Here is a 13,874-nt window from a genome sequence, read left to right as displayed (position 1 = left end):
TCCATGGAGATGCAAAACACGTATGACTGTGGACAATAACACCTGTGTTCCAGCAGCTTCTAATTCTTGGCAGATCTGCTTTTTGGTGATTCTTGGTTGACTCTTCACCCTCCTGACCAATTTTCTCTCAGCAGCAGGTGATAGCTTGTGTTTTCTTCCTGATCTTGGCAGTGACGAAACAGTGCCATGCACTTTATACTTACAAACAATTGTTTGCACTGTTGCTCTTGGGACATGCAGCTGCTTTGAAATGGCCCCAAGTGACTTTCCTGACTTGTTCAAGTTAATAATTTGCTTTTTCAGATCCATGCTGAGCTCCTTTGACTTTCCCATTGTAGCGTTTGTGGGCGTTTGTATCCAATGAGCCCTATTTAACTGGCCTAAGAGAAGTCAGCAGCTGTAGTCACTCATAATCACTCACAAGTTAAGAGGCCATGCTATGAAACTCAGTTCACTGACAACTTTGTAAGTCACCAAAATTGCTAATTCATGTTGCTGTATGTATATTTTTGACCCAGTAAATGTGATCACTTTTTTCTGTTAACCCATAATAAAGTCATTAAAGAACCAAACTTCATGAATGTTTTTTGTGACAAAGAAGTATCTGTTCCAATCACCCTATCAGAGAAAAATCAGAGTTTTAGAAATAACGGGACACTCGGTAGAGCCATTATATTATATTCTTTACAAGTGTATGTAAACTTTTGACCACAACTGTATGTCTGCCTAACAAGCATTACTAGAATAACAACATAGCAAAAGGATTAGTGTTTTTCTTTTTTCTTTTTTTTTCTTTTATTTCTGCAAATAGGAAAATAGCATTTCTGGTATTCAAAAAAAACAAACAAACAAAAACAAAACAAAAAGAAAATATCGCCTGTGCTCAGGCATCACAGAGAGAGAGAGAATTGGATGATGATGATTAGGGAATACAGGTCTGGATGTAGGTCAGTAGAAGCAGCCTGGGGAGGCTCAGACACAAAGACAGCACTGGTTCAGACAGATAAACACGTCTGCCCGTCTGTTTCTACGCTACAGAGCATGGCTGCTTGGAAAGAATGAAACCTAGGGTTTCCAGAATGCTAAGAATCACAGATATAAGAACGATTGCTGTGTAAATAAGTGCTCTATTTTTGCGCTTATCCATAAGCACCAGTGTTGCTCCAGCTAAAGTTAAGACTGCCGGTAGTTATAAGTGCCTGTTCAACAGAGATAATCCAGCTATGTGAGGTGTTACGCTTGTAATTACAGCCTATTTTGTGAAGCACCGGTAGGTTAACAAGCACCACAATGTTGAGATCTAATAACACACGGTAATACCGACCGCCACGGGCAGTTGAACCTTCCTTACAAAAATTGCTTCACTATTTTTTTTTCGCATTTTGCTGTTCCAGTGCATTTTATGGAACTGCCATAAGAGCAGGAGTGTTTTCTGACTGTTTCTCACTTTTCACTAGCACAAGTGCACTTGAGACCAGCAGACTCAGCTTAATGGTTTATGTGAACGGGTAGAGCGGGACTCCAAATCCCAGAGCATAATCAGTCCGACATTCCACAGACTGATCGCGCTACAATCAAACTCACATAACAGACTGAAAACCTCTCCAGGAACACCACTGAATAGCTTAATGCGCTGATTGAAAATCCTTGGATTTCAAAACAAACAAACATCTATATAAAGGCTACAAGCTGTACACGTCATCTGTGTCCTTAATATTCAGTACACATTATATTGAATATGCTAATACAAATGATTGGATAGATGTTAGCTGCCTTTCCAGCTATTCATACTATTAGCTTTTCTTGCTGCTATAACCAAAAAAATAAACGTTTACAGTAAGTGCTACTGTAAATTTAAAAAAAGAGCAAAGTTTCACATCACTGTTGCACCTTATAGGCCCATAACTACTTTGTGTGTGTGTGTGTGTGTGTGTGTGTGTGTGTGCACGTGTATTTTTTTTAAGCCACATCAATGGGCTGCACAATGATTTCCAGAGAACAAAGAGCTTATAAACCGTATAAACGAAGGTGTCATTTTCATCCTCCCACAGAGGGCCAGAACAGGGATTTCAGGTTTGGCAACCCCGTGTTCAGAGTCACAGTTAAATAAGAGCAGTCATATGATAACAGCAGGCTCAACAGAGGTTTTGTGAAATGGACAAAGGCATCGATAAAGAGATTAGGACATACTGGGACTGAGAAAAGGCATACAGGTCCAAAGCATTTTGGATCACGACTGGATGAATGCGATCAAGGCCAGAGGTGTGGTCCAGAAAACAGTGAGTTTTGCTCAACTTGGCCAAATTATCAGGGACACCAGCAGTTCAATACGACTAAACTATCTCTGCTGTGAGGAGCCTCGGCATCCCTCTGAAAGTACTTTCAGAAGAATTCAGAAATTGGGAGCGGGTTTCCGAACTCTCTCGCGCGTATCGCGTTAACGATTAGAACACATAAGTGCAACAACGGAAGCTTCATCTGAACCATTTGAACCCTGAAGTTTACCTTTGAGGAAGCAAATCGATTGCAAAAGTAGAAAAAAAAAATTCTATAATTACAGATGTTCCCATTACTGGTTAGCACTCTACTTCCCACAGCACCTGGCAGCTTGGTAACTGGAGCAGTGGGGCACGCAGCGGTTACAAGAGGAGCCCTTATAAGAATGTCTGCTGCTCTGCATTCTGCCACGCATGAGTGCGCAAAGGCCAGGAAATCCACTTTGAGCTGACTTTTTCCTGAGGTGGCTGCTAGCTCGGTACAATATGAGCAGCTCACAAGGAGCACTGAAGGTAAAACAGAGGGGAGGAAGAGACGGGACAGAAACTTTGAAGTGAAACGGCAGCCAACTCCCGAGATTCTTCTGAAAGTCCAGCTCGTAAAGCACCAAAAGTCCTGAGGAGGCCCGGACCCTCACCGCGCTGCCCAAATCGAAGCTGGGCAAGGGAGGCACGGCAGGTGTGGGTGGGTGGATGCTGGGCAGGGGTCAGGTCAGCTGAGGGTATCACACGGTGGCTCTGATAATCCTGCTGGGCCTGGAGCTGCGGTGGACCTTTGTGTGTTTGGAGAGGTGGTCGCTGCGGGCAAACTTCTTCTCACACAGTGAGCACTCGTAAGGCTTGACGCCCGAGTGAGAGCGGCGGTGACGAGACAGTTCGTCGGAGCGGGAGAACCTGGAGACACAAGAACAGAGGGGTGGTGTTATCCACAGCTTGAAGGAGGTTTAGAGACACACCAGCTAACATATCCATTAATCGGGACATACCAAATCCCTTCCTCCCAATGATGGATAAGATTACACAAATTAATATTGGATTTATTATATGAATCAAATCCATTCTCATGTTTTGCAGTTAAAGATGAAATATTTGTAGAACTTCTGCCAGCAGATCTCCTGTGTGGGAGGTACAGTAAAGGTTCAGGAACTTCTGGGGCCGAGCGTGCTGATTGGTCAAATGTTTTTGTGCTTTTGTAAGTTTTTTTTTTAAAAAAAACCTGCAGGTCATGTTTAGCATTCACAGAATAAAAGTGGGAACTGTGGCATAAAGAGAAGGATTTATCTTGTAATTGCTCACAGTCTGTCATTTAGTCCTGTAACAGAGAGAGTAGAACAGCTAAGAAGTGACTATTATCTTCACTGAGCTTCAAACTTAGATAAGGAGTTAAAACAAGTCTCAGTCCCTTTGGAAGTCCCTGACATCAATCCTCAAAGCTAAAAGGCATTAAAAGTCTTTAATGACACAAACGTAATCACCGTTCCTTATTAAGACTGAATAAGCTGGCAATGGGTAACAGGAGACTGAGAGGCTGAAATCAATATTTAGCAGATAAAAATGAGAAAATGATCATATGAAACAGTTTCCGCACGCTCAGTTACAAATGATTCTTTATTAATATGAAGCACTCCAGTGCGTTAACAGCCCTGGAAAAATCAGATTTTTTTACCTCAACAATCATTTAAGGCACCACTTCAGCAGCTGAGGAAGGCCTTGTGCAGACACTGTAGCACAGGCTCAAACACCCCTCTCTCTTCATATCAGTGAGACCACCCGGGGAGACCAACGTTTCATGTTTAATAACTACCATCTCAGTCTCATCGGTGATCACCATCACATCTCAGCTCACCTCACAGGTACTTTTCAACCACCTTTGCCCCGCCCTAAAACACACAATATCATAATAATGTATGTATGATCCCTATCTTACAGTTAACTGAACGCCGAATGGTGACCTTACAACTGCGTTCACCATGCGCATGCTTGTTGACGTTTCATGCACATTTGGTACGTTCATCTATTTTGTTGATGTTCTATATTTGTTAACGGTTTTTATCTTCGACAAAATAAGCCAGTGTAAAACTGCTTAAAAGTGCAGCAGAGCAGGCGACATCAGCATGAAGATAAGATCCCGAAGGCTGGGTGAGCATAATCATATCATGAAACACTTTCTGAAGCAACCTGCTGGGTATTAAATCCTCAATATCTATTTGATTATTTATGTTATTCATATTATTTTGATGCATTCCAAATTTCAAATAGTTTCATTGTTCATAATAAATTTGTTATATTTTTACTAAACTACATGCAGGTCTTTGCTAGCCTTTTAGATTTTTTCGTCAAGACGTCAAGATGAACATAATATAAAGAATCTAACATCATGCTGTTTTGAAGAATACTTGAATCTCATAAACTCGTGAGCTAAACATTTACTAAGGCCACAGATCAAGAGTCATTTTACTGTGGGCTTCGATATAATCGGACTTCATTTTGCAGCCAGAGGTGCTGCCCCCTACTGACTGTTAGAAGGAATGCAGGTTTTAGCCACCTCTATACTGGCTTCACTTCCCAGAACTGGAAGCTTCACACATCTTTTAAGTAAACTGTTTTTACATGAAGGTATTCATATAAAGTTATGCTAATTTATGTGCATAATATTGTCAATTGACAAAATAGCTTTGACAATTGACTGCTGATTACCATCAAACCTTTGGAGCCAAAGGGAAAAAAACACTAGACAAAAAGCACTTCTAGACACAAAGCTTAATGGGCTGTTAACCAGGAAGATGCTTTGTTAAACTCGTAAAGTATAACCGAGATGGAAACTGAAATTCTTTGTTGCTATGAAAGTATTCTGTGGATGCATAACAAACCCTTGTGAATAAAGGAGCAGCTGAAATTGTTTATTCTTCTTCCGTTTCCTCATATTGTAATAAACGTACCGTGGCGTGTTTGTGCAAGGTCTGTTGCTCTAACTAGTCTTGCTGGATCAGGCCATCTGCTTAATCAGTGCCAACAATCAATCATGGGGAAAAACCCCTAAAACCTCATCTTAACTGTTAAACCTGCTACAGTCTGCATCATGTTCCATACCTCCACCCACACTCGGGCCAGCTACACGTGTAGGGTTTCTCTCCTGTGTGACGGCGGAAGTGAGCTTTCAGGTGGCTGCTTTTGGTGTACATCTTCCCACAGCCTGGGTGGGAGCACTTGTGGACCCTTTCAGTAGGTGGCACCCTCGTCATCCGAGGAGCCATTGCTTTTAGCACACCGCCTCCATGGCCCCCGACCCCAGTCAAGCCTGTGATCTCCAGAGTCCTCATAGTGATTGGCAGAGGGGCAATCTTTACATACTTCTGGTCAGTTGGCTTGTTATCACCACTGTTTAGTGATAACAGAGTGGTGTGGGTGGAGGGCACCTGGGGAGCCAGCAGGGTTACATTTTGTCCTGTAGCACCTTGAAGCCCCATGACCACATGGGTGAGCAAAATCCCACTTTGGGCCCCTGCAGGAGAGCCTGCTGGATTCTGGGCCTGGGCCAACGGAAGAGGCTGGAGTTGGAGCACCAAAGGAGCACCCAGGAGCACCGGTGGGGACAAGGTGGGTGGTGAGGGGTTAACTTGGGCACAAGAAGAAGGGTCAGCTGGAATGGGGCTATTTTTCCCGCCTTGAGTGGCATCTGAGCTAGACGTGCATTGGGAGGCATCAGTCTTTGGATCATTGATAGTCTCTGAGGAAGCAACCGGGAGAGCCGAGGCAGGTGGAGGGTCAGCGGAGCTGCATGGTTGAGGGGAGGCCTCCTCCTTTGGAACAACCATCCCATCTTTGACTATTTCCATCTTTTCCCTCAAAAACTCTTCGATGTCCTCCAAGGTTGGGGAAAACGGGGAACAGGGGTGGAACGAGAATTCAGGCAGCTTAGGCTCCTGACTGGCAGCTTCCCCTTCTCCCAATTCTCCCAAGAAAATATGGAGACGCTTTTCTCCATCCTCCTCCTCCTCCTCTTCTTCATCTTCCTCATCCTCTCCTGGGCTGGAGCTGTGCAGAACCTCCACTTCCCTGGCTTCTGGGCTGTTGCAGGAGGCCGAACTGCCCCCCTGGCTGCGGTCTCCGTCCCCGAGGTCAAGGGAGAAGAGGCTGCTGCTGTCCCTGAACAGGTCATTTTCCAAACTCAGCATTCTGCTGCTGAGAGACACCATTGATCCTGTCCGAACGCTGCAGATGTAGGGGATGTAGAGGAAACTCGATCCAGAAGAGGAGACACAAAGACCTGCAAAGGCAGCAGTGAGACCAGATTTTATTACCCAGCAGAAAGTAAAAAGGCAGGAGGGCCTGAGGACCTCAATGACTCGATTATTGACTTCAAAATAAATATAGTCGATGCATTTGGCAACAAAAAACATTTTTCTCCTTCAGTTTTTCTCCTTAATATTCAAGTCAAAGTTATATTGTAAACTCTGATTATGTCAGAGGGTTAAAACTAATACTGGAACAGAGAAAAAGAAATGAGCAAATACTCTAATGATGCGCTGAATCACACACATATCTGTATAAACGTACCAGGTGGTCCAATATCGATAATATCTAGAAAAACATATGCAGGGTAGTTGGGGTAATGGCATCATTTAAAATTTCTCTTTTAATACTGGATGTCCATACATATAACAAGTTTTGGCAGATGAGTGCATGGCATCCTCTCAGTCACACTGTTGCAAAACTTTTCATGCATAGCAGCATATTAGGACCCCTGCGGACAGCTGGGTCTAAGCCCCCCCCCCCCCCCCCGAACCAATACACTGTTGGAGTTTACCGATCTATCTTATTAGCAGTTTTTAGACATATAAGAGTCTTGAAAAATCTCTGTGGTGATATTTCATAACAAATGTCCTGGGGATGAGCTGAATGATTTGCTGCTGCACGCAAACAAGGTTAAACATGATTGGGTGCTCTCCCGCTGGTACATGCATACTTTCTGGGCAGTTTATTTCCTGCTTCTGTGAAGAGAAAAGTAAGAATGTATGAGCAGGAGTGTGAGAATTCCTTGGTGGTGCAATGCAGAGTCTACTCCCAGTTAGTGTAAGTCTCTGGTCCTCACTTGGATAAATAAATACTTTGAGCTCTAATATAACGTTAAACAAGTCAGGTACTAAACGTGGACTCTGACAAAGGGCCCGTGCAGCACGCTGCTACAGCATCAGGGCACAACAAATCTGACTGTCATTGAACTTCAGCAAGGTTACCACCTTTCAACTATCCACTCGAGTGAGAACGTGGGAACCCCAGGGGGTGAGGGGTGGGGGTGGGGGGTGTTAGTCATTTGGGTTGAGGCGGCCCTTTAAATAGAGGCGCTGCTGTACATTTACAGTATTACTAAGTATCAATACCAAATTTTCAGACAGTTGATTGCTCATAAAAGCGTTTTATTTACTCAATGAATGCCACACACTGGAAATCCTGTTCCTGTGTGAGGATAACTCATCTAACCACAGCAGCTTATGATACAACTAAAACATTTTTATTGTCACCGGGCTATTTCCTGCCCAGTTATTTTAGTGACTAACAAACATGTCTGTTTATACTGCTTAGAATAATCCATGTAAGGCTACATGTTGCATTTTAGTTATATTTATTTGTTTACAAGCATGCCAATAATAAACCACAATAAACCTGTGGCTCCACTCTGTCGCCTTGGAGATGCACATGTCTGGAGATCCAACAGCTAGAAACAAAAGGGCGGGCTACCAGGGGTGCCACCAATGGGGGTGCTGGGGGGGCACTGGCCACCCCCTCAAATTTTGCTGGTAGTGGCTTCCCATTACAAGACTGTCCTATGTTGGTAATTCTAATAAACGTGAGCACAAGAGAGAGGACGCCACCCTCTTATTTGATTTTCATATGTACCTATTTTCTAACTAGGCATAGAATTCTTCTCTTTTTCCCCCATATTTTTCAAGTAACCTATGTTTGACAACAGCATAATAAAATTGGAAATCATATTTTTGGTGTGCCACCCCAATATTTTTATGGCGACCCCTATGAAAGAATTCTGGCAGTGTGTCTGCTGTCAAACCAGGGTTCACATGGACTGAGGCCTCTTCTTTAACGCTACACCACAGGTGCCCTGTAACCACAGGCTGGCTTTTATTTTGTGTGCTTTTGCAGCTTTTATTTTTTAAAGTCATTTCCTAAGCTGCAGTGCATTTGACCTCTCACGTCCATCGCAGTGTTGGTGCTGAAACACAGAAAAAGCCTGATGTGAACGCTAAACAGTGTAAGAAACAGCAACCCTGTCTAGAGTTATGCAACAAGTGCTGGGACCCCAAAACGCATCGGGACTCAGATTTAATCCGATGGAGGGTCCCCGGGAGTGCGTTTACATCCCCTCACATGTCCGCAGCCCTTATGTTTAAAGCCAGCGTCCTGATCACAATAACCTCGTGTGCTTATGTAAAGGCTGTTTGTGGGTGCTGTCAGAGGGCACATGTGGCAGCAGGGCCTCGCTGCTCGCGCAGAGCACGGCCGCTTGCGCAGGGTAAACAAGGGCCGCACAGACGCGCCCACAAACACGCCAGAGAGCGCGAGCGTCGGATCACCGAGAGAAAAAAGATGGAAAATCCACGGCGCGACTGCCTGAGAAACGAGCGAGCGCTCCTCCGACAGCATGGCAGTACAACTGTGCCCACCCAGACATCCACGAGCCTCAAGTTCGCCTGGGTCATAAAAACTGCTCTATTTATACTCCTCGGTCTTTCCGGAGGAGTCGAGCGGCGCGATCCCGGCGGCTGCTTCGACCTACCGTGCTTCAGAGCGGGGAGAGTGTTCGCGGAGGTGGCGCAGTCCACGACTCTCCGTGTTTCGCCTTTATTTCTCGTCTCCGTCGTGTTATTGTCGTCGCGCACTCGCGTCCCGTCTTTGCCACGGGTCCATGTTGGCATTTCTTTTCCCAGCGTCACGTGACGGCATCGCTGCACAACTCGGAGGCACGGGTCCCTTTCCGCGCCTTTGATTGGACCAGCGCCGCGGAGGCTCGCCCAAAAAGGAACGCGCTGATTGGCTGCCGCTCAATAAATTCTGACTACCATGTGTTGTTAGAGGGGAAGCTATGCTGTTTTAACAGGATGCACCGTAGCCAGCAGATGTGCGGGGAAGGAGGTGGAAGTGGGGGTGACGGACACACTGATAAGAGGTCAAGATTAACCTGGGCCATCAGAACAACCTGCAGTTACTGCTAGAGATAAAGCTGCCGTGGAAGCACTGCTACCCAGTTGTCTAAGTTCCGTGAAGCGAGAAAATCAGGGAGGCACACAGAGCATCTGTTTATATCAAATAGCACAACATCCACCCATAACATGGATAGATGGATGGAACAAACATGCATGTGGACAGCTGGATGAAACCTGTGCAGGAACCAGAAGAACCTGCAGACTCAACACTCAGAGGCTCCAGCCTACCAGAAGATTCAAATCTTCCAGTTGTGGGGCAACAGTGCTCTGAATCACGTGACCGTGATTTACTCCACCTATGAATCTTTTTAGGTAAACTTGACTATCCCCTTCACACACGTTGGTCCAGAGCAAAAGGAAGAAAGAGCCCGATATTAGAAGTTTCTTTTTAATTTTTCAGTGTTAAAAATAAAACACTATTTAGAAGATTTAGAAGGGTTGTTACCAGTTTGGTAACTAATCCAGTGGAAATGTTGCCTGTGCTTCTGATTTCCAGCCAACCTGAATAACATAGTCGCTAATAGCAACTCGCTATGATTCCTTAACCCTCTGATGCATAGTGGTCACTGGAGTGGACAGCTACTAAAACGTACATATCTCTTTAATGCATTGGTTTCTATGGTGGAACTGCATATTAGCCTTTAGAGTGCTCTCTGCTGCCATGCTCCATTGAGGTCAATTCAGTGTTCAGTTAGTGCAACTGCAAGTAAATTTCCTCTGAATCAAAGATGGCAGACAAACTGTCACCCCTGCCGACCACTGCTGGCATATCCTGTCAATCCTTCTATGCTAAAAGAGCCCAACAGGTAAAAAAAATATGATGATATGCAGTAACATCTAGGGAAGGATATTATCTGTTTGGAATAAGAAATTGTTATGTCTAATATGTAGAAAACTACGATTAACCATGTGTCCACTGTAGTGGACATCATGCATTACCCACTATATTTTTTTAACATAAGTCATAAATTGTCTCACTGTTTTTTGGGACTGTTTTGGTTATAAGTAAGCATATAATTGTTACATTTATAAGCTACTCATTTAAAATATATATTTCTGTGCAGATCAGCTGTAGTTTGAGTTACTATAATAATTATTTTATCATATTTTGTAGACTTCAAATGCAGCAAAGAATAAGGCAGCGTACAGAATAGTCCAGGAAATTCCATCCAGCTCCAGTGATGATGATTTCATTGATGAGTGCAGTGATGATGAGTTCAGTGATAAGTCCAGTGATGATGAGAGTGGCTGCCAGAGCAGAACAGAGACATAGGAACTACGGACAGCCTAGGTGTGATGAACACAGAAGTGTTTGGAGATGCAGAGACTAAGATGTCAGTTTGTGTTTTCTTCCAGCATGCTACTAAGGGCTTGGTAATACTGTCCTGCATCGTTATAGAACTGTGTAGACTCAAAAATGTTTCTCTTGTTGGAGATAGTTTGCCATATTCAGGTGTAGGATTCACAGCTAGGACTGTTGATTGGTTTTGTTATTTACGTCTAAACATTGGGGCCTTATGAGTTGAAAGTTCCAAAAAAATTGCTGAGATGTTTTTCAAAGGATACAAGCAAACAAGTGTTTGTATATTTACAATAGAACACAAGGTAATTAATTTTTATAGTAAATTCACAGTATTTCATGCTAAGTGCTCAGGCGCATGTAGTCCACTGGAGTGGACAAGTTTATAACTTTATAAAAAAACATATTTTTGGGAAAAAAAGAGTTGAACATTTTTTTTCATGTCCTGAGAAGAATAAAAGCACTTAAGAAAAAAATCTTGACCAAGGCTTTCATAATTCATGCATCAGAGGGTTAAAATCACAGACATGTGTGATGCTTTCACATCTGAGCTCTTGAAGTCCAGGTGTTTATGAGTAAAAAGTGCACGAATTCATCATGAATGTAATGACAGGATACGTGTGACATATGTGCACATTCGAGCAGCTCCAAATTTACCTGAAATCAGGCAGAACTGTCACACTGTCTCATTCAAAAGAGGACAGAAGAGTAAATTGTGCCTATGTGCGCCGTTGGCTCAGCAAGTTATCATCTTAAATGCGAAAGAATAAGAACTTAAAATCCCCACAGAAGGTCTGCTGGCCAGAGGCATTTGGCATAAACAGATATGCAAAAGGTTCAAAGTGCTGCACAAAAATTCACAATGTAGGAAATGAAGCCCCTGATGATCTAAATCTCCTGAGGTAGGACTTCCATTATCCATCATTCACGCCTTCACAGTCGCATCCTTTTCATTTTCATTCTCCATGTTTTTTAAGTCTAACACAAAGTCTGCACATTTATTTTTCCCCTGTCAGGATGTTTTTTTGAACTCAGTCGAATTTGCCATGAAGCTACGAGTGCAGACATGAAACTGGCTAAACTTGGACTTCAGTTTTCAGAAATTCTGCTTTGGCAGAAGTTACTGCACCTTCGTTTACACGGAAATAACATTTTATTACCACCTTATCTATTTTTTTCCTCAAATTTACATAGATTAGTTATTGTTTCATTAAGGAATAAGCAATTAACTCATTACACAATAGATTATTTATGATTACAGGTGATTTAAAAAAAATGTTGTTATATGCAGGATCTCTAGTGATCCAAAGCATGTATCTGGTTAATGAATTAATGTTTTCGTGTTGTGCATTGAAAATTCGAGAGGGCAAAGTTGTAATTGTCACGCCGACCATACCGGGGCGCTGTTATGCTGCTGAAGAAATACACAACGATACAGAAGTGTGCTTACAGGATTAGTTCTCAACAGCATTTTGTCTGATACCGGAGACTTTTGATTACAACAGTGCTGCTGATGAAGATGTACCTGAGTAGTTAGTTTTGTGTCATCCATGAATCTGGTTAATTAAAAGCATCAGAAGAGGAAGAAACTGACACAGATGTGGATTAACCCTTCTTCTAGAATGCAAACTTTTTCTGTGGAGAACTTCCCTGATTTTTAAAATTAATTTCTGTTGCTGTTGTTTTCTGGGACCATTCTTAGTCCAGGTCTCGTTAACTTGCCAATAATGATCACAGCACTCTGAATGACTAAGTCTGTCCAATAAGCATCATTAGAGAAGTAAGGGCCGAGCTGTTAGTCAGATTAACTCTGCTGGTACAAACACAGGTTTTCCAGAACACATTTCCAGTGTGAGAAGTCAGAAGATTTCATAGACGGGAAAGCTGTGGCTGAGCTCATGTGGCTGCAGAAAAGCAATGGCTTGCCAGAGGTCAGTAATGATGCAGCGAAAGAGGAATGCGTTTTCACTTTGCAACCTTGCTCAGGCCTCTTCCAGACACCAAAAACTGACTTGCATTTTTGGCTCAGCAGCACTACATCACTTTCTGTGGCTCAAAAACAGTTTCATTACTGGGGTGTTGATATAAAGGATATTAGAGAAGAGGGATTTCCATCCACTACCAGTGTCCACTGATCACTCAGGTGACCCATTACATCTTAATATTCAAGTCTGTTAAAATATTCACAGCAGAAGTACACTATGACAGGCCTGTGTTGAACTGGGACTGTGTGTCAAACATAGATTTATATTCTGGTATGTTTTCAGTATTTAAGTTTGTGTGTCTTATGGCCATCATGCAAAAACTACAAGACCTACAGTTTCATGAAACTTGGTGGAACTTCTCCAGTTATAATGAGGATCTGGATCACTTCCCAAGTGGCCTTAGTTTTCTTTTATATTGAGTTCATTTGTCTGCTGTAAGACTGCAATCAACACTTTAAAGATAAATATATCATAAGATACTATTTTCTGTTTTCTTTAACAAAATTATTCATTGATGAAGTCTTTAATTATCAGAAAATAATCTGAAGACCAAATACACATACGCATTTTGAAACACTGACAGTTATTAGTAATATATAATACAATAAACATTATCAATTCAATTTTATTTATATGGAGCCAAATCACAGCTCAAGGTGCTTTATATTGTAAGGTAAAGACCCTACAATAACACAGAAAAGCACAACAATCAGATGGCCCCCTTTGAACAAGCACTTGGCAACGGTGGGAAGGAAAATCTCCTTTTTAACAGCAAGAAACCTCCAGCAGAACCAGACTCAGTCGTCTACTGCGACTGGTTGGGAGTGAGGGGAGGAAGAGATTAATAATAACATCATAGTTCACGTTTTAAAAGAATTTTAAAGTCAAATGTGTTTGAGCAGTTCAAGCATCTCCTTGTGGAGATGTGAGAGAATCTCGGCACAAAGTGTTGACGTGCTGAGAATGATCTTCATGGTTTGGAGGAACTGATGAAACGCATCCTTCTCACTGCTAGGCAAAACCAAACTTCACACCTTGATTTATACTCCATCAACATGAAAGTTAAGATAAGATAAGATAAGATAAGATAACC

At 42.7% G+C, this 13,874-nt stretch overlaps 1 protein-coding gene across 1 annotated transcript; it reads right to left on the bottom strand.

Annotated features, from left to right (window-relative positions):
- Positions 1–770: 770 nt before the first annotated feature.
- Positions 771–9,226, bottom strand: LOC146573652 (uncharacterized). The gene is made up of 3 exons (XM_085272934.1): positions 9,070–9,226; positions 5,367–6,543; positions 771–3,170 (listed from the first exon to the last, which is right to left on the bottom strand). The coding sequence occupies exons 1-3, from the start codon at positions 9,206–9,208 to the stop codon at positions 3,002–3,004; spliced, it is 1,485 nt and encodes a 494-aa protein (XP_085129060.1). The 5' UTR covers positions 9,209–9,226; the 3' UTR covers positions 771–3,001.
- Positions 9,227–13,874: the final 4,648 nt, after the last annotated feature.

This window comes from Mchenga conophoros, linkage group LG5 (assembly GCF_057382185.1).
Source record: "Mchenga conophoros isolate Kocher_MC1m ecotype Shallow Benthic linkage group LG5, M_conophoros_male_GT1.1, whole genome shotgun sequence".
Lineage (NCBI taxonomy): Eukaryota > Metazoa > Chordata > Actinopteri > Cichliformes > Cichlidae > Mchenga > Mchenga conophoros.
The sequence above is the reverse complement of the archived record's forward strand: the minus strand, read 5'-3'. Positions and strand labels throughout refer to the sequence as shown.